This window comes from Salmo salar, chromosome 14 (genome assembly GCF_965601325.2).
Source record: "Salmo salar chromosome 14, fSalSal1, whole genome shotgun sequence".
Taxonomy (NCBI): domain Eukaryota; kingdom Metazoa; phylum Chordata; class Actinopteri; order Salmoniformes; family Salmonidae; genus Salmo; species Salmo salar.
The window spans coordinates 4400001-4420712 of NC_138304.1; the positions used below are offsets into that span (position 1 = coordinate 4400001).

At 41.9% G+C, this 20712-nt stretch overlaps 1 protein-coding gene across 1 annotated transcript in view; it reads left to right on the forward strand.

Moving 5' to 3' along the window:
- myo10 (myosin X) overlaps positions 1-20712 on the forward strand; it is a 303162-nt gene that overhangs the window by 141342 nt on the left and 141108 nt on the right. Inside the window, exon 4 of the mRNA XM_082960691.1 lies at positions 19553-19740. Coding sequence (XP_082816817.1) covers positions 19553-19740 — 188 coding nt within the window. The remainder of the gene's footprint in view (positions 1-19552; positions 19741-20712) is intronic.

Sequence of the window (20712 nt, forward strand, 5' to 3'; positions counted from 1 at the left end):
ACTGATTTCCTCATATGAACTGTAACTCAGTAAAATCTTTGAAATTGTTGCATGTTGCGTTTATATTTTTGTTCCCTATATATACAGGGTCAGTTCCAATACCATATTTATAATGTGCATGGATACTGGAGTGATGGAGGTAGATATGTATAAGTTTAAGGTGACTAGGCAAAAGGATTTAAAATAAACAGAGTAGCAGAAGCTTGTATGTGAGTGGAGGTGCGTGTGTGTAGTCAGTATAAATACATGTGCATATTATGTGTGAGTAAGCCGATGATGGAGTGAGTGTGTGCTTGAGTGTTTAGGGCCCTGTCAGTGTGCATAGAGACAGTGCAAAAATAAAAGGTCAATAAAGATACAAGGTTAACTTAGAAAGTCTTTGTATACTCAGCCAAAAAAGAAACGTCCCTTTTTCAGGACCCTGTCTTTCAAAGATAATTCGTAAAAATCCAAATAACTTCACAGATCTTCATTGTAAAGGGTTTAAACACTGTTTCCCATGCTTGTTCAATGACCCATAAACAATTAATGAACATGCACCTGTGGAACGGTCGTTAAGACACTAACAACTTACAGACGGCAGGCAATTAAGGTCACAGTTATGAAAACTTAGGACAGTAAAGAGGCCTTTCTACTGACTCTGAAAAACACCAAAAGAAAGATGCCCAGGGTCCATGCTCATCTGTGTGAACAGTGCCTTAGGCATGATGCAAGGAGGAATGAGGACTGCAGATGTGGACTGGGCAATAAATTGCAATGTACACGTACTGTGAGACGCCAAAGACAGCGCTACATGGAGACAGGACGGACAGCTGATCGTCCTCGCAGTGGCAGACCATGTGTAACAACACTGCACAGGATTGGTACATCCGAACATCACACCTGCGGGACAGGTACAGGATGGCAACAACAACTGCCCGTGGCTACAACAACTGCCTGAGTTACACCAGGAACGCACAATCCCTCCATCAGTGCTCAGACTGTCCGCAATAGGCTGAGAGAGGCTGGACTGAGGTCTTGTAGGCCTGTAGTAAGGCAGGTCCTCACCAGACATCACTGGCAACAATGTCGCCTATGGGCACAAACCCACCAGTCGCTGGACCAGACAGGACTGGCAGAAAGTGCTCTTCACTGACGAGTCGCGGTTTTGTCTCACCAGGGGTGATGGTCGGTTTTGCGTTTATCGTGGAATGGAATGAGCGTTACACCGAGGCCTGTACTCTGGAGTTGGATCGATTTGGAGGTGGAGGGTCTGTCATGGTCTGGGGCGGTGTGTCACAGCATCATCGGACTGAGCTTGTTGTCATTGCAGGCAATCACAATGCTGTGCGTTACAGGGAAGACACCTCCTCCCTCATGTGGTACCCTTCCTGCAGGCTCATCCTGACATGGCCCTCCAGCATGACAATGCCACCAGCCATACTGCTCATTCTGTGCGTGAATTCCTGCAAGACAGGAATGTCAGTGTTCTGCCATGGCCAGCGAAGAGGCCTGGATCTCAATCCCATTGAGCACGTCTAGGACCTGTTGGATCTAAGGGTGAGGGCTAGGGCCATTCCCCCCAGAAATGTCCGGGAGCTTGCAGGTGCCTTTGTGGAAGAGTGGGGTAACATCTCACAGCAAGAACTGGCAAATCTGGTGCAGTCCATGAGGAGGAGATGCACTTTAGCACTTAATGCAGCTGGTGGCCACACCAGATACTGACTGTTACTTTTGATTTTGACCTCCCCTTCGTTCAGGAACACATTATTCAATTTCTGTTAGTCACATGTCTGTGGAACTTGTTCAGTTTATGTCTCAGTTGTTGAATCTTGTTATGTTCATACAAATATTTAGACATGTTAAGTTTTCTGAAAATAAACGCAGTTGACAGTGAGAAGACGTTTCTTTTTTTGCTGAGTTTAGCGATTTTGTTAGCTATTTATCAGTCATATTCCTTGGGGATAGACGCTGTTCAAGAGCCTGTTGGTGTCAGACTTGATGCACCAGTACTGTGTGGAAACAGAGAGAATAGTCTATGGCTTGGGTGGTTGAGGTTTTTAACGATTTCCCGGGCCTTCCTTACACACAACCTGATATAGATGTCCTGGATGGCAGGGAGCTCGGCCCAAGTGATGTACTGGGCTCTGTAGCACCCTCTGTACCACCCTCTGTAGCACCATGCGATCAAGGGCATTGCTATTGCCATACCAGGCAGTGATGAAGCCAGTCAAGAGGTCATTTATTAAGTCTTTAGTGACTTGGACACCAAGGAACTTGAATCTTGCGACCTGCTCCACTTGAGCCCCATCGATGTGGATGGGCGTGCTCACCCCCCTGTTTTCTGTAGTCCACAATCAGCTCCTTTGTCATACTGACATTGAGGGAGAGGTTGTTGCTCTAGCACCACACTGCCAGGTCACTGACGTCCTCTCTGTAGGCTGACTCATCGCCAGGAATCACTGTCGTCAGCAAACTGGATGATAGTGTTGGAGTCATGCTTGGCCAGGCAGTTGTGGGAGAACAGGGAGTACAGGAGGGGACTAAGCACACACCCCTGTGGGGCCCCTCTGTTGAAGGTCAGCTTGGGGGAGGTGACGTTACCTACCCTCACCAGCTAGGGTTAATGTGAGCCATAACCAGCCTTTCGAAGCACATCATAATTACAGGAGTAAGTGCTAAATGGGCGTTAGTCACTGTCGCATGGCGCCTTAGAGTTCTTGGGGACAGGAATGATGGTGGTCATTTTAAAACATGTGGGGATTACAGACTGTGACAAGGAGAGGTTCAAAATGAACGTGAATATGCCTGCCAGCTGTTCTGCGCATGCTCTGAGAACGCTCCCTTGAATTCCGTTGGGCCCCGTGGCATTGCGTGTGTTAACCTGATTAACGAGAGTCTTGTCTTTTAAAATGGTGTAAAATAGTCATACAGTATGTTTGAGAAATTGAAGTTATAGCATTTTTGAGGTATTTGTATTTCGCGCCACACGATTCCACTGGCTGTTGACTAGGTGGGACGCAAGCGTCCCCCCTTACCCAGGGAGGTTAAGGATCTTTCTGACGTCGGCCTCGGAGAGCGAGATCACCCATTCCTCTGGGTCGGTGACGGCCTGGTAGAGAGGCATCGTTGGGAAGATCACGGTTGGGTTTTCCTTTGTTATCCGTAATGGACTCTAGCCCCTGCCAAATGTGGCAGGTGTCAGAGCCTATGTAATATGATTCCACCTTATTCCTATATTGTCTTTTTGCTTGATTGACGACTCTGTGGAGGTCATAGCAGGACTTCTTGTACTTATTCCTGTCCTCGGCCGTAGCCTCAGGGTTGTCTACGATAGCTCTGTGTGCGCTAGCCCTATCCTTTAGTTTAGCTCAACCTCAGTGTTATTCCAGGGCTTTTGATTGGGGAAGCAGCGAACCCTCACCGTGGGGACAAAGTCACCGATGCATTTTCGAATGAATCTGGTGACGGAGGTGGTAGAATCTCTAAACATATTCAGCAGAATCTCTTAACATATTCCAATCAGTGCTAGCAAAGCAGTCCTGAAGCATAATCTCTGATTCTGCTGACCATTTCTCAATGGAGCGAGTCACGGGTACTTCCTGTTTGAGTTTTTACTCGTGAACAGGGAGCAGAATAGATAAGCAGGTCTAGTAAAGGACAGTGATGAGATCAATTATAACAGGATTATGTATGTGCTGCACTGCCTACAGGAACTGATCATGCTAGGCACAAGGTCAAGAACAGATGCAGGCTAGCTGTGGCCATTCTTCCAGGCAATGCAATCTATTAGGCCTCTGAATATGATTTCCTCATGCACTGCCAGGGAAGAGACCATGCCGTCTGCTGTGGCCTCAGATGCAGAGCAGGCCAGCCAGGAGACCAGCGAGGGGACCAGCAAGGGAAGAGCAGGGCCAAGAAAGAGGCAGAGCAGCAATGTGCTATTATATTATTGGGCAAATTTAGATTTTTGTTTGTACACATCTACTCATTCAAGGGTTTTTCTATATTTTTACTATTTTCTACATTGTATAATAATAGTGAAGACATCAAAACTATGAAATAACACATATGGAATCATGTAGTAACCCAAGAAGTGTTAATCAAATCAAATTATATTTTTGATTTTTCAAAGTAGCCGCCCTTTGCCTTGATGACAGCTTTGCACTTGATGACAGCATTCTCTCAAACAGCTTCACCTGGAAAGCTTTTCCAACAGTCTTGAAGGAGTTCCCACATATGATGAGCACTTGTTGGCTGCTTTTCCTTCACTCTGCGGTCCAACTCATCCCAAACCATCTCAATTGGTTGAGGTCAGGTGATTATGGAGGCCAGGACATCTGATGCAGCACTCCACCACTCTCCTTCTTGGTCAAATTGTCCTGTTGAAAAACAAATGATAGTCCTACTAAGCTCAAACCAGATAGGATGGTGTATTGCTGCAGAATGCTGTGGTATCCATGCTGGTTAAGTGTGAATTCTAAATAAAACACAGACAGTGTCACCAGCAAAGCACCCAAACACCATCACACCTTCTCTTCCATTGTTCATGGTGGGAGTCATCCATTCACCTACTCTGCGTCTCACAAAGATACGGTGGTTGGAACCAAAAATCTCAAATTCGGACTCATCAGACCAAAGGACAGATTTCCACCGGTCTAATGTCCATTGCTCGTGTTTTTTGGCCCAAACAAGTATCTTCTTCTTATTGGTGTCCTTTAGTAGTGGTTTCTTTGCACCAATTTGACCAAGAAGTCCTGATTCATGCAGTCTCTTCTGAGCAGTTGATGTTGAGATGTGTCCGTTACTTGAACTCTGTGAAGCATTTTTTGGGGCGTCAATTTCTGAGGCTCGTAACTCTAATGAACTTATCCTCTGCAGCAGAGGTAACTCTGGGTCTTCCTTTCCTGTGGCGGTCCAAATGAAAGCCAGTTTCATCATAGCGCTTGATGGTTTTTGTGACTGCCCTTGAAGAAACTTTCAAAGTTCTTGAAATTTTCAGAAATGACTGACCTTCATGTCTTAAAGTAATGATGGACTTTCGTTTCACTTTGCTTATTTGAGCTGTTCTTGCCATAATGTGGGCTTGGTCTTTTACCAAATAGGGCTATCTTCTGTATATCACCCCTACCTACCCTACCGCTCCTCCGCTCTCTCCACTGGCTTCCAGTTGAAGCTCGCATCCGCTACAAGACCATGGTGATTGCCTACGGAGCTGTGAAGGAAACGGCACCTCCATACCTTCAGGCTCTGATCAGGCCCTACACCCAAACAAGGGCACTGCGTTCATCCACCACTGGCCTGCTGGCCCCCCTACCTCTGAGGAAGCACAGTTCCCGCTCAGCCCAGTCAAAACTGTTCGCTGCTCTGGCACCCCAATGGTGGATCTAGCTCCCTCACGACGCCAGGACAGCGGAGTCAATCACCACCTTCCGGAGACACCTGAAACCCCACCTCTTTAAGGAATACCTAGGATAGGATAAAGTAATCCTTCTAACCCCCCCCCCCCCCCCTTAAAAGATTTAGATGCACTATTGTAAAGTGGTTGTTCCACTGGATATCATAAGGTGAATGCACCATTTTGTAAGTCGCTCTGGATAAGAGCGTCTGCTAAATGACTTAAATGTAATGTAAATGTACCTTGTCACAACACAACTGATTGGCTCAAATGCAATAAGAAGGAAAGAAATTCCACAAATGAACTTTTAACACCTGTTAATTGAAATGCATTCCAGGTGACTACCTCATGAAGCTGGTTGAGAGAATGCCAAGAGTGTGCAAAGCTGTCAAGGCAAAGGATGGCTACTTTGAAGGATCTCATATTTTTTATTTGTTTAACACTTTTTTGGTTACTAGAAAGGATTAAATAATGAATTGGAAGTAAATTTGTTGTGATTCAATTAAAATAATGTATTATTCTGATCAATGGTTCAGATAGGTGCATATGTTATCGTGTGTGTGTGTATGCATGTCTGTGCCTATGTGTGTCTCTTCACAGTCCCTGCTGTTCCATAAGGTGTATTTTTTAGAAATCTGATTTTACTGCTTGCATGAGTTACTTGATGTGGTCATGGATTTATGTATTACTCTGCACCTCCCATAGTCTGTTCTGGACTTGGGGACTGTGAAGAGACCTCTGGTGGCATGTCTTGTGGGGTTTGCATGGGTGTCTGAGCTGTGTGCTAGTAGTTTAAACAGACATTTCGATGCATTCAACATGTCAATACTGCTCACAAATACAAGTAGTGATGAAGTCAATCTCTCCTCCACTTTGAGCCAGGAGAAATTGACATGAATATTATTAATGTTATCTCTCCATGTACATTTCAGGGCCATCTGTGCTGCTCTGTTCTGGGCCAATTGTAATTTTCCTAAGTCCCTCTTTGTAGCTCCTGACCACACGACTAGACAGTAGTCCAGGTGTGACAAAACGTGGGCCTGTGGGACCTGCCTTGTTGATAGCGTTGTTAAGAAGGCAGAACAGCACTTTATTATGGACAGACCACTCCCCCATCGTAGCTCCTTTGGAATCAATATGGTTTGACCAAGACAGTTTACAATCCAGGGTTACTCCAAGCAGTTTAGTCTCCTCAACTTGCTAAATGTCCACATTATTCATTACAAGATTTCGTTGAAGTTTAGGGTTTAGTGAATGATTTGTCCAAAATACAATGCTTTTAGTTTTTGAAATATTTAGGACTAACTTGTTTCTTGCCACCCATTCTGAAACTGATTGAAGCTATTTGTTAAACTTCTCAGGGCTACGTGGGACGCTACCGTCCCACCCACGGTTCACACTATTCAACAGCCAGTGAAAAATCAGAGCGCCAAATTAGAAAACAACAAAATGTCATAATTCAAATTTCTTAAACATACGACTATTTTACACCATTTGAAAGATAAACATCTCCTTAATCCAAACACATTGTCCGATTTCAAAAAGGCTTTACGGCGAAAGCATAAAGTTAGATTATGTTAGGACAGTACATAGACAAAAAATTAAACACAGCCATTTTCAATACAAGGACAGGCGTCACCAAAAGCAGAAAACCAGCTAAAATGATGCACTAACCTTTGACAATCTTCATCAGATGACACTCCTAGGACTTTGTTAGACAATACATGCATTTTTTGTTCTATCAAGTTTATATTTATATCCAAAAAAACCATTTTACATTGGTGCTTGACGTTCAGAAAATGTATATCCCCCAAAACTTCCAGTGAAAGGGCACATCAATTTACAAAAATACTCATTATAAACGTTGATAAAATATTAAACTGTTATTCAAAGAATTATAGATTAACATCTCCTGAATGCAAACACTGTGACAGATTTCAAAAAAGCTTCACGAGGAAAGCACACTTTTCAATAATCTGAGTACTGCGCTCAGAAAAATACACTAGGCAATACGGATACCCGCCATTTTGGAGTCATCTAAAATCATAAATAGCATTAGAAATATTCACTTACCTTTAACAATCTTCATCAGAAGGCACTTCCAGGAATCCCAGGTCCACAATAAATGTTGTTTTGGTCGATAAAGTCCATAATTTATGTCGAAATACCCCCTTGTTGTTTGCGCGTTCAGTTAGGAAGCGCGCGGAAAATGTCACGACGAAAAGTCAAAAAAGTTATATTTACGTTCGTTCAAACATGTCAAACGTTGTATAGCATCAATCTTTAGAGCCTTTTTATCTTAGAACTTCAATAATATTCCAACCGGACGATTGCAATGTCTTGAAAAATGTTTTGGAACACAGCTACCTCCTCACGTGAACGAGCGTCAGAAACCCATGTCATTTTCGGAGTCACCTACTTCCATGTCCTCTTGTTCGCTCTGTGTTTACCGCAAAAGCCTCAAACAACTTTCTAAAGACTGTTGACATCTAGTGGAAGCCTTAGGAAGTGAACCCTAAGTCACTGTGTGTTAGAAAGGCAATGACTTGAAAAGACTACAGGCATCAGATTTCCATTTCCTGGTTGTATTTTTCTCAGTTTTTTGCCTGCCATATGAGTTCTGTTATACTCACAGACATCATTGAAACAGTTTTGGAAACTTAAGAGTGTTTTCTATCCAAATCTACTAATAATTTGCAAATATTTGAATCTCGGCCCGAGTATTAGGCCGTTTACTCTGGGCACGCTTTTCATCCAAAAGTGAAAATACTGCCCCCTAGCTCAGACAGGTTAACCTGTTGGGGCTAGGGGGCAGTATTTTCACGGCTGGATAAAAAAACGTACCCGATTTAATCTGGTTACTAATCCTACCCAGTAACTAGAATATGCATATACTTATTATATATGGATAGAAAACACCCTAAAGTTTCTAAAACTGTTTGAATGGTGTCTGTGAGTATAACAGAACTCATTTGGCAGGCAAAACCCTGAGACATTTTCTGACAGGAAGTGGATACCTGATGTGTTGAATTACCTTTAAGCCTATGCCATTGAAGCACACAGGGGTTGATTAATGTTTTGGCACTTCCTATTGCTTCCACTAGATGTCACCAGCCTTTACAAAGTGTTTTGAGTCTTTTACTGTGAGATCTGACCGAACAAGAGCCATGGAACGGTGATGGCCGATTAGACTCTGGCGCGCGAGTTCATGTTGGGTACCCTCGTTCCAATACGTTATAAAAGAGAATGCATTCGTCCACCTTGAATATTATTCATGTTCTGGTTAAAAAAGGCACTAATGATTTATGCTATACAACGTTTGACATGTTTGAACGAACGTAAATATATTTTTTCCCCTCGTTCATGACGAGAAGTCCGGCTGGCTTAGATCATGTGCTAACAACACGGAGCTTTTTGGATATAAATGATGAGCTTTTTTGAACAAAACTACATTCGTTATGGACCTGGGATTCCTGGAAGTGACATCTGATGAAGAGAATCAAAGGTAATGGATTATTTACATAGTATTTTCGATTTTAGATCTCTCCAACATGGCCGTTTGTCTGTATAGCAAAGCATATTTTTCTGGGCGCAGTGCTCAGATTATTGCAAAGTGTGATTTCCCAGTAAGGTTATTTTTAAATCTGGCAAGTTGATTGCGTTCAAGAGATGTAAATCTATAATTCTTTAAATGACAATATAATATTTTACCAATGTTTTCTAATTTTAATTATTTAATTTGTGGTGCTGACTTGACTGCCGGTTATTGGAGGGAAACGATTTCCTCAACATCAATGCCATAGTAAAACGCTGTTTTTGGATATAAATATGAACTTGATAGAACTAAAAATGCATGCATTGTCCAACATAATGTCCTAGGAGTGTCATCTGATGGAGATTGTAAAAGGTTAGTGCATCATTTTAGCTGGTTTTATGGTTTTGGTGACGCCTGTCTTTGAATTGACAAAACATTACACACAGCTATTGTCAATGTACTCTCCTAACATAATCTAACTTTATGCTTTCGCCGTAAAACCTTTTTGAAATCGGACAACGTGGTTAGATTAAGGAGATGTGTATCTTTCAAAGGGTGTAAGATAGTTGTATGTTTGAAAAATTTGAATTTTGACATTTATTTGGTTTCAAATTTGCCGCTCTTGAAATGCACCTGCTGTTGATAGGGTGCACCACGGGTGGCACGCTAGCGTCCCACATAGCCCCAAGAAGTTAAGTGTTGCAGTGACTTCACTGGCTGTGGTAGCTGACATGTATAGTGTTGAGTCATCAGCATACATAGACACACAGGCTTTACTCAGAGCCAGTGGCAGGTCATTAGTAAAGATTGAAAAAAGTAAGGAGCCTAGACAGCTGCCCTGGGGAATGCCTGACTCTAGCTGGATTATGTTGGAGAGGCTTCCATTAAATAACACCCTCTATGTTCTGTTAGACATCAGATTGTCATTAAGGCATGTATGATTTGGAGATGACATCAAGTGATATCAACACACAAGAAAATAAGACCGGTCGCACACACCAATCAAGTAATGCACAAACAATTGGTGAACACTCGGGTGATAAATGACAAGTAATTGATTATTGATGAACACTCAGGTTAATAGCATGTGATAAAATAACAACGAACGGATTGTTGATAAACAACACTGAATAGGTAGAAAAAATTAAACATACAGTAAAGTGGATAAAAAACAAGAAGAAGCCAGGTGGTGGGTTGCTGACAGTCTGGTAGAAAGTGCTATTCTTCAGGACCCTGGTGTCTTGGGCTGACCCTGCATAGCCCACAAAGTTGGCCACAAACTTTCCTGTCACATCACAGATGGCCTGTTTACCATGAGGGGGAGATAAGTCTGACCAAGTACTGTAGGTTCAATATTGTAAAATCAGTTACATTTTGGTAACATTATGACCCAAGTATCTAACATATTTGTAATTGAAGTAGTCCTGCTTGTCCAGGGCTGGTGGCTTGATGCATATGTTGCAGCCATTGATGACCCCGACTGACTTGTTGAACACGCTCCTCGCCAACCTCCCGAATCTCAGCCCGATGTCCTCCACATCTTCTGGAGCAGGGAAGCTGATGACTTTCTTCAAATTGTTCCTGACTTTCAAACATTTTTGTGAACTATTCTGCATACAGTTGGTTTCGGGACACTTCATTTGCTGCCTACTACCCTATATGAAAGGCCGTGGGCTAGCCAGTATACAAAGATCAAGACGTCAAGGTGCTGTCCCCAACCATGGTCTTTTTCCTGGTGAAGCAGTCTCATGAGCCCCATCATAGACTGCTTCATGAGGCGAAAGTCATGCCTGAGACACCGCTATGTGTCACAGGGTCGGAACGCAGACATTCAGCCTGGAAAGAGAGGGGGGGAAAAAACAACACATTTCATTGACAGAATAGCTGACTTCACACACACATTTAATTGATTAATAAACTACAAACTAAATAGACTTCATTACCATTATGAATTACAAATAATAATGTAGGCTACTTAAGTACTTATATATTGGGTAGTGAAATTAATAGACTCCTCACTCATTACAGACCAAGGTATTTTCGTTGCGCTTTTATTGAACTCATTTTAATTTAGAGCAACTACAGTCATTCTCTATTCTGTTGTCTACTTATTCTGAAGATGATGATAGGTAAATACTTTTCATTGTGGATTTTGTTGGGGGATTTTGCTGATACACAGTGAAAAGACAGGTGGATAGCCTACCTATACAGCAAATTATTAGCCAGCGACACCTAAATGTTTCTAGCTAATACCTGCTATATCACAGCTATATAACAATTGATTTACTATTCAACAAAATTAGTCAGTATAGCTGGACTAGATAATTACATTCCTGTCCCCCAAAAGGGCAACGGAGAAACCTCCGCAGACGATTCCTGTGATCCAGGTCAGGGATCCTTCTGCGTGATGCTCGGATCACCTGGAACAGGATCAAGACGAACGCAACCTCCGGTGTGATCAAACAAATTTAATCAGATTTTTTTTAGCATAAAAACTACAAAAAGGTGGTAAAAAGTTGGCTAGCTATAGGAATAGTCTGAGGTGGTTTGTTGATTCGAGCTATGTGAAAAGAGTGAGGTGATTTGTTGCTCTCAAGAACAAAATGGGAAGATAAGACTAGACTAGCATTTGTAGCCCAATGTGAGTTTAAGAAAGGCTTCTACTGTAAACGTTCATATGATTAAGTGAGTGTCACATAAATTGATAATATGGCATTGGTTTGGACTAGGGAGATAAAATTGTTTACGCTTACACCGGATTAAACACATTTTTGCTTTTATGTTTAAGCCATAAACCTCCCTCAGTCTTGAGTTGAACCACCGGATAAGACATTTGAACAGAGCTCACATCTCAGTGAAAATTAAGACTTTTTAGTGTTTCAGCGCAATGTTTACATTACCGGCATTTACAGTTAAACCAGAACCGTATCGCACACTTCATTGTGATCATTTATGTTATACTTATAAGCCCCTTTTTTGCACTCTGTCGTGGTCTAAACGGCTTCACAAAACCGGGTTGAAGTTTGAGAACCAATATTTGTTATGTAAATATTGTAATCTCAACTGCCATTCACATTTATTTGCATAAAGTGTCATCCAGCCAGAAGTGGGTCAGTCAGTAAGAGGCACATTTGACTGCCTGTGCTCTGGGGTAGAATTTCCCCCAGCTTCACCTCCTCTAATCCTAATCTTAACCATTACTGGGAAAATACAAAACTGACCCAAGATCAGCATCTAAGGGCAACTAAAACCGTAGAAGATTAGGTCGGGGCTTCATTGGGGTCCGAGGTGACACAGGCATTTAAGAAATAAGGTAGTTGTATATACTGTAGACAGTATTTTTGTAAATAACGTTATGTCTAGCATGACAAGACTCAGCCTTAGCAGTAGATACAAGGGAAAGTTTACAGTTCTTACTCTGATACGACTCAGATACTTCAGAGATATTGATAGATACATTATATTGTATAATATAAACTCAGAAAAAAAGAAACGTCCCTTTTTCAGGACACTGTCTTTCAAAGATAATTCGTAAAAATCCAAATAACTTCACAGATCTTCATTGTAAAGGGTTTAAACACTGTTTCCCATGCTTGTTCAATGAACCATAAACAATTAATGAACATGCACCTGTGGAACGGTCGTTAAGACACTGACAGCTTACAGACAGTGGGCAATTAAGGTCACAGTTATGAAAACGTAGGACACTAAAGAGGCCTTTCTACTGACTCTGAAAAACACCAAAAGAAAGATGCCCAGGGTCCCTGCTCATCTGTGTGAAAGTGCCTTAGGCATGCTGCAATGAGGCATGAGGACTGCAGATGTGGCCAGGGCAATAAATTGCAATGTCCGTACTGTGAGATGCCTAAGACAGCGCTACAGGAAGACAGGACGGACAGCTGATCATCCTCGCAGTGGCAGACCACGTGTAACAATACCTGCACAGGATCGGTACATCTGAACATCGGTACATCGGTACATCATCACCTGCGGGACAGGTACAGGATGGCAACAACAACTGCCCGAGTTACACCAGGAATCCCTCCATCGGTCCAGACAGGACTGGAAAAAGGTGCTCTTCACTGACGAGTTGCGGTTTTGTCTCACCAGGAGTGATGGTCAGATTGAGAGCTACACCGAGGCCTGTCTCTGGAGCGGGATCGATTTGGAGGTGGAGGATTCGTCATGGTCTGGGGCAGTGTGTCACAGCATCATCGGACTGAGCTTGTTGTCATTGCAGGCAATCTCAACACTGTGCGCTATAGGGAAGACATCCTCCTCCCTCATGTGGTACCCTTCCTGCAGGCTCATCGTGACATGACCATCCAGCATGACAGTTCCACCAGACATACTGCTCATTCTGTGCATGAATTCCTGCAAGACAGGTATGTCAGTGTTCTGCCATGGCCAGCGAAGAGCCCGGATCTCAATCCCATTGAGCACGCTTGGGACCTGTTGGATCGGAGGGTGAGGGCTAGGGCCATTCCCCCCAGAAATGTCCGGGAGCTTGCAGGTGCCTTGGTGGAAGAGTGGGGTAACATCTCACAGCAAGAACTGGCAAATCTAGTGCAGTCCATGAGGAGATGCACTGCAGTACTTAATGTAGCTGGTGGCCACACTAGATACTGATTGTTACTTTTGATTTTGACTCCCCCTTTGTTCAGGGACACATTATTCAATTTCTGTTAGTCACATGTCTGTGGAACTTGTTCAGTTTATGTCTCAGTTGTTGAATCTTGTTATGTTCATACAAATATTTACACATGTTAATTTTGCTGAAAATAAACACAGTTGACTGTGAGAGGATGTTTCTTTTTTTGTTTATATATTGCACAAAGACTCTTGTTCAGACACTTTAGAAATAGTTTGTGGTAGATTCAACTAAATTTATAATAGTATTTTTGTTTGTCAAGCACTCACATTTCACTGAGACTCAGACATAACAGTACACTCTTAGAAAAAAGGGTTCCAAAAAGGTTATTTGCGGATGGACAGGGCTTTACCAATAGCCGTTTTCATCTGAAGAAGCCTTTTTGGAAGATGAGGGTTCTTTATAAGGCAAAGGGTTCTTGAATAAATTGTTCTTTGAAGGAATGAAGGATTCTTTGGAAGGCAAGAAAGGTTCTACATAGAATCCTTTTTAATCTGAATAAGTTTTTTATTGTGTTTTTTTTCTCTTTCTTTCAAATAGTGCCTGGGCATTAGTGTTTACCTCAGTGTATAAACTTTAACATCAGGAGTTTTAATAATCTGATACATTTAACATGTGAGAATATTTGATATTGACCATGACTGTGTTTTTGTATTTTAATGTTTACATGGCTCAGTTGGTAGAGCATGGCAATTGCAATGCCAGAGTTGTGGGTTTGATTCCCACGTGGGACCAGTATGAAAAAGTAAAACAATTTATGCACTCACTACTGTAACTCTGGATAAGAGCATCTCCTAAATGACTAAAATGTAAATATATATATATACACTGCTCAAAAAAATAAAGGGAACACTTAACCTCTTACATCTAGACGTTCCGCTAGCGGAACACCTGCTCCAATATCCAATGATAGGCGTGGCGCGAATTACAAATTCCTCAAAAATACAAAAACTTCAATTTTTCAAACATATGACTATTTCACAGCATTTTAAAGACAAGACTCTCCTTTATCTAACCACACTGTCCGATTTCAAAAAGGCTTTACAGCGAAAGCAAAACATTAGATTATGTCAGCAGAGTACCAAGCCAGAAATAATCAGACACCCATTTTTCAAGTTAGCATATAATGTCACAAAAACCCAGAAGACAGCTAAATGCAGCACTAACCTTTGATGATCTTCATCAGATGACACACCTAGGACATTATGTTATACAATACATGCATGTTTTGTTCAATCAAGTTCATATTTATATCAAAAAACAGCTTTTTACATTAGCATGTGACGTTCAGAACTAGCATACCCCCCGCAAACTTCCGGGGAATTTGCTAACAATTTACTAAATTACTCACGATAAACGATCACAAAAAGCATAACAATTATTTTAAGAATTATAGATACAGAACTCATCTATGCACTCGATATGTCCGATTTTAAAATAGCTTTTTGGTGAAAGCACATTTTGCAATATTCTAAGTACATAGCCCAGCCATCACGGGCTAGCTATTTAGACACCCGGCAAGTTTAGCACTCACCAATATCAGATTTACTATTATAAAAGTTTGATTACCTTTTGTTGTCTTCGTCAGAATGCACTCCCAGGACTGCTACTTCAATAACAAATGTTGGTTTGGTCGAAAATAATCCATCATTATATCCGAATAGCGTCGTTTTGTTCGTGCGTCCCAGACACTATCCGAAATGGTAAATCAGGGTCGTGCGCATGACGCAATTCGTGACAAAAAAATTCTAAATATTCCATTACCGTACTTCGAAGCATGTCAACCGCTGTTTAAAATAAATTTTTATGCAATTTATCTCGTAAAAAAGCGATAATATTCCGACCGGGAATCTCCTTTTCGGCAAACAGAGGAAAAATCACAAAGACGGGGGCGGCCAGGGCACGCGCCTAAGCCCACAGTCCCTTGATCGGCCACTTGAGAAAGGCGATAATGTGTTTCAGCCTGGGGCTGGGATGACGACATTCTGTTTTTTCCCGGGCTCTGAGCGCCCATGGAAGACGTAGGAAGTGTCATGTTAGAGCAGAGATCCTTTGTAAAAGATAGAGATGGCAAAGAAGTTCAAGAAATGGTCAGACAGGCCACTTCCTGTAAAGGAATCTCTCAGGTTTTGACCTGCCATTTGAGTTCTGTTATACTCACAGACACCATTCAAACAGTTTTAGAAACTTTGGAGTGTTTTCTATCCAAAGCCAATAATTATATGCATATTCTAGTTACTGGGCAGGAGTAGTAACCAGATTAAATCGGGTACGTTTTTTATCCAGCCGTGAAAATACTGCCCCCTAGCCATAACAGGTTAAACAACACAATGTAACTCCAAGTCAATCACACTTCTGTGAAATCAAACTGTCCACTTAGGAAGCAACACTGATTGACAATAAATTTCACATGCTGTTGTGCAAATGGCATAGACAACAGGTGGAAATTATAGGCAATTAGCAAGACACCCCCAATAAAGGAGTGGTTCTGCAGGTGGGGACCACAGACCACTTCTCAGTTCCTATGCTTCCTGGCTGATGTTTTGGTCACTTTTGAATGCTGGCGGTGCTTTCACTCTAGTGGTAGCATGAGATGGAGTCTACAACCCACACAAGAGGCTCAGGTAGTGCAGCTCATCCAGGATGGCACATCAATGCGAGCTGTGGCAAGAAGGTTTGCTGTGTCTGTCAGCGTAGTGTCCAGAGCATGGAGGCGCTACCAGGAGACAGGCCAGTACATCAGGAGACTTGGAGGAGGCCGTCGGAGGGCAACAACCCAGCAGCAGGACCGCTACCTCCGCCTTTGTGCAAGGAGGAGCAGGAGAAGCACTGCCAAAATGACCTCCAGCAGGCCACAAATGTGCATGTGTCTGCTCAAACGGTCAGAAACAGACTCCATGAGGGTGGTATGAGGGCCCGACGTCCATAGGTGGGGGTTGTGCTTACAGCCCAACACCGTGCAGGACGTTTGGCATTTGCCAGAGAACACCAAGATTGGCAAATTCGCCACTGGCGCCCTGTGCTCTTCACAGATGAAAGCAGGTTCACACTGAGCACATGTGACAGATGTGACAGAGTCTGGAGACGCTGTGGAGAACGTTCTGCTGCCTGCAACATCCTCCAGCATGACCGGTTTGGCGGTGGGTCAGTCATGGTGTGGGGTGGCAATTCTTTGGGGGGCCGCACAGCCCTCCATGTGCTCGTCAGAGGTAGCCTGACTGCCATTAGGTACCGAGATGAGATCCTCAGACCCCTTGTGAGACCATATGCTGGTGCGGTTGGCCCTGGGTTCCTCCTAATGCAAGACAATGCTAGACCTCATGTGGCTGGAGTGTGTCAGCAGTTCCTGCAAGAGGAAGGCAGTGATGCTATGGACTGGCCCGCCCATTCCCCAGACCTGAATCCAATTGAGCACATCTGGGACATCATGCATCGCTCCATCCAGCAACACCACGTTGCACCACAGACTGTCCAGGAGTTGGCGGATGCTTTAGTCCAGGTCTGGGAGGAGATCCCTCAGGAGACCATCCGCCACCTCATCAGGAGCATGCCAAGGCGTTGTAGGGCGGTCATACAGGCACGTGGAGGCCACACACACTACTGAGCCTCATTTTGACTTGTTTTAAGGACATTACATCAAAGTTGGATCAGCCTGTAGTGTGGTTTACACTTTAATTTTGAGTGTGACTCCAAATCCAGACCTCCATGGGTTGATAAATTGGATTTCCATTGATTATTTTTGTGTGATTTTGTTGTCAGCACATTCAACTATTTAAAAAAAAAAGTATTTAATAAGATTATTTCTTTCATTCAGATCTAGGATGAGTTGTTTAAGTGTTCCCTTTATTTTTTTGAGCAGTATATATATATATATATATATATATATATATATATATATATATATATATATATATATATATATATATATATATATATATATATTGTGTATAATGTGCATTTGTATATTGTATTATACATTGCACATTTGAAAAAGAGACCTAGGTCTCAATATGTATTCACTGTCAAAATAAAGGTTAAATAAACAATTTAAATAAATGTACCTATATGGGAATATTTGTACTATAATCTGGCATTCCCTTGATCATTTTACATATACAGTACTGACATAGTTGATATCTTTGCCACAATTTCTTTCTTTCAAATAAGTGTTTTCTGTGATTTTATTGAGAAGAGAAGGGAATCTGAGTGAACCAGCAGTGTATTTATTGTATGGTAAACAGCAAATTGGCCACTTGGCCGGTGTTACCTACTTGTTGATTGTTTAGTGTAACATTTCTAGTGTTGATTCAGGAGTTGAATTAACTCTGTAAAGTGGTGTAAAAGAACCCTAGTGTTTGGTGTTAACAACCAGAGTTGAGTGTGATTGTGTCATTTTTACTCAGTGCCCATCATTGTCATATTTCCCAGCATGCTCTATTGCGGGTTGATTGTCAGATTTTCAGTTGCTTCACAAAGGTATGCTACACAAAGATAAATAACTTTGATATTTCTACACTAATCCACTCTGTTAGTATTTGGACTTATTGCACCCATTACTGTTTGCACCAGTTCCAGTTTAGATGATTTAGGTACTCTCCATTATCAACCTTCAGTCATTCTGAATGCAGGTTTGCTGGTGATCAAAAGTTCCAATTGTTGGATATCCTCACTCTTGCTGGATTCTAATAGGAATAACATATAATTTTGCAAGCCAGCATAATGTGACTTGCAGGCCTGATATGGCCTGTAAACCAGGAGCTTCCGACCACTGTGTTAGGGTACAACTAGGCTGTGAAAAAGGCCTTGTGATATATGTGATGTATTGTCATAAAAATATTCATATAAGACTGGTAGAACTATTCATGGAGGGTTCTAGGAAGAACCCTTGAAAGATAAAAGGGTTCTTGGTAGAACCCTTCATAGAGGGTTCTAGGTAGAACCTTTACAGGATAAAAAGGTTATTTGTAGAACCCTTTATTGAGATTTCTACAAAGAACCCTTCTTAGAGGGTTCTAGGTAGAACCATTTACAGAAGGTTCTTCTATGGAGACAAACCGAAGAACCCTATTTTGTGTCATCCACTTGCACCCCAAACATGCTTTCTCACCACAACTGCCTCACCCTCACCCAGTTTATTCTCAGGGTCATCAGCACTGTTAACTGTAATTGGTGTATGTACCGAATTGAAGTATGTAAAGTCGCTTTCCCCTCAGATGTATCTGTGCTTCTTCCAAAACGCTTCATTATCCATTACTCATTACCACAGAACTGAGTGAACTGCCAAAATACCTTTTCTCTGGCTGAAGAAGTTTCTATTTCAGCACTTTGGTTTATTTGGCTTTGAACTTTTAAATATGAAGCGGGTTTTCATGAAAACTGGAGTAGGCCTAAGAAAATGAAGGGGGAAAGGTCAAATAAACTTAGCGTTGTGTTCTGAAGCAAATCCAGACCTACTGTTCACAATGATGTTGTTGTTCATGTTAGTTTGCAATGACTTTACCTGGCCTAGTTAATTTTCCCTCACGGAAGGTTATGGCCGATTGTTATCTTCCAAGGTCCTGGAAAATAAGTTAAAGGTTTTTATGGCCTGTTTTTTTTGTTGTCTTAACTTAATTTATCTATGGCCTTTGGGCTGTCTGGAAAAAAAAACTGTTTTTCTCACATTGGAACATGGACAAAGGACTGTTCTCCCAAGACTTCCCTTGTTCAAGTCTGGTCATTCCCTGGGGAGTGTTGCAGACAAAACCTTAATATCATTCCATTCCATGTCAATTATGCTATCTGTTGATGAAAAAGGATATTCTACATGGCTTTTAGATTTTTTTTTCAGCAACCGTGCTATACAGGGCAATGTGGATGTATGTGTAACCAGGCCAGCGCAGTACAGCTCAGCATGGCTGGGCTTGACTCGGGCTCAGTATTGTGAATCAACCCTATTTTTCTCCATGTGTTTCATGTCCCTTTCCATCTCTATCTTCCCCTACAACAGACATACATCGGCTCCATCCTGGCTGCGGTGAACCCGTACCAGTCCATCCCTGACCTGTACGACCGGCCGGCGGTGGAGAGGTACAGCCGACACCACCTCGGCGAGATTTCCCCGCACATCTACGCAGTAGCAAACGAGTGTTACCGCTCCCTATGGAAAAGACTGCAGAACCAGTGTGTGTTAATCAGGTGAGCGATGATTGTTATCAGTTGTTGTTTTGCTTGACGTTATTTGAATGCACTGATTGTAAGTCACTCAGGGTAAAAGCATATGCTATGAGAAACACTAAATGACTGAAATGATGTTGGGTCATTTGAAGAGAAATTAATGAGAAATGTGATTGGGTTGGCTGCCATCGGGTGAGAGAATGTAGCGAAGTCATTGGCTTGTCATTTTGTGAGCTGTGAATGGTGGGCAATTGACAGTGGTGGAATAAGTACCCAAGTGTCATACTTGAGTAAAAGTATAGATACCTTAATAGAAAGTTACTCAAGTAAAAGTGAAAGTCACCCAGTAAAATACTACTTGAGTAAAAGTCTAAAAGTATTTGGTTTTAAATATACTTAAGTATCAAAAGTAAATGTAATTGCTAAAATATACTTAAGTATCAAAAGTAAAAGTATAAATCATTTAAAATTCCTTATATTAGCAGAGAGCACCATTTTCTTGTTTTTAAAATTTACGGATAGCCAGGGGCACACTCCAACACTCAGACATTATTTACAAAGATGCATTTGTGTTTAGTGAGTCTGCCAGGCCAGAGGCAATAGGAATGACCAAGTGCTTGAATTTGACAATTTTCCTTTCCTGCTAAGCATTCAAAATGTAACGAGCACTTTTGGTTGTCAGGGAAAATGTATGGAGTAAAAAGTACAATATTTTCTTTAGGAATGTAGTGAAGTAAAAGTAAAAGTTGTCAAAAATGTCAAGTACAGATACCCCAAAAAACTACTTAAGTAGTACTTTAAAGTATTTTTTACTTTACACCACTGGCAGTTGGACATGCCCTTTGCCGGTAATAGAGTATTGATATCTGACTGACCAATTGTATGCTGTGAAAGAATCTCAGAAGCCAGTATGTTACCTGTCAATAGAATGAATAGGGATGATTGGTTGTTGGTCCACAATTGGCCACTTGTGGACTTTACATTTTTATGCCC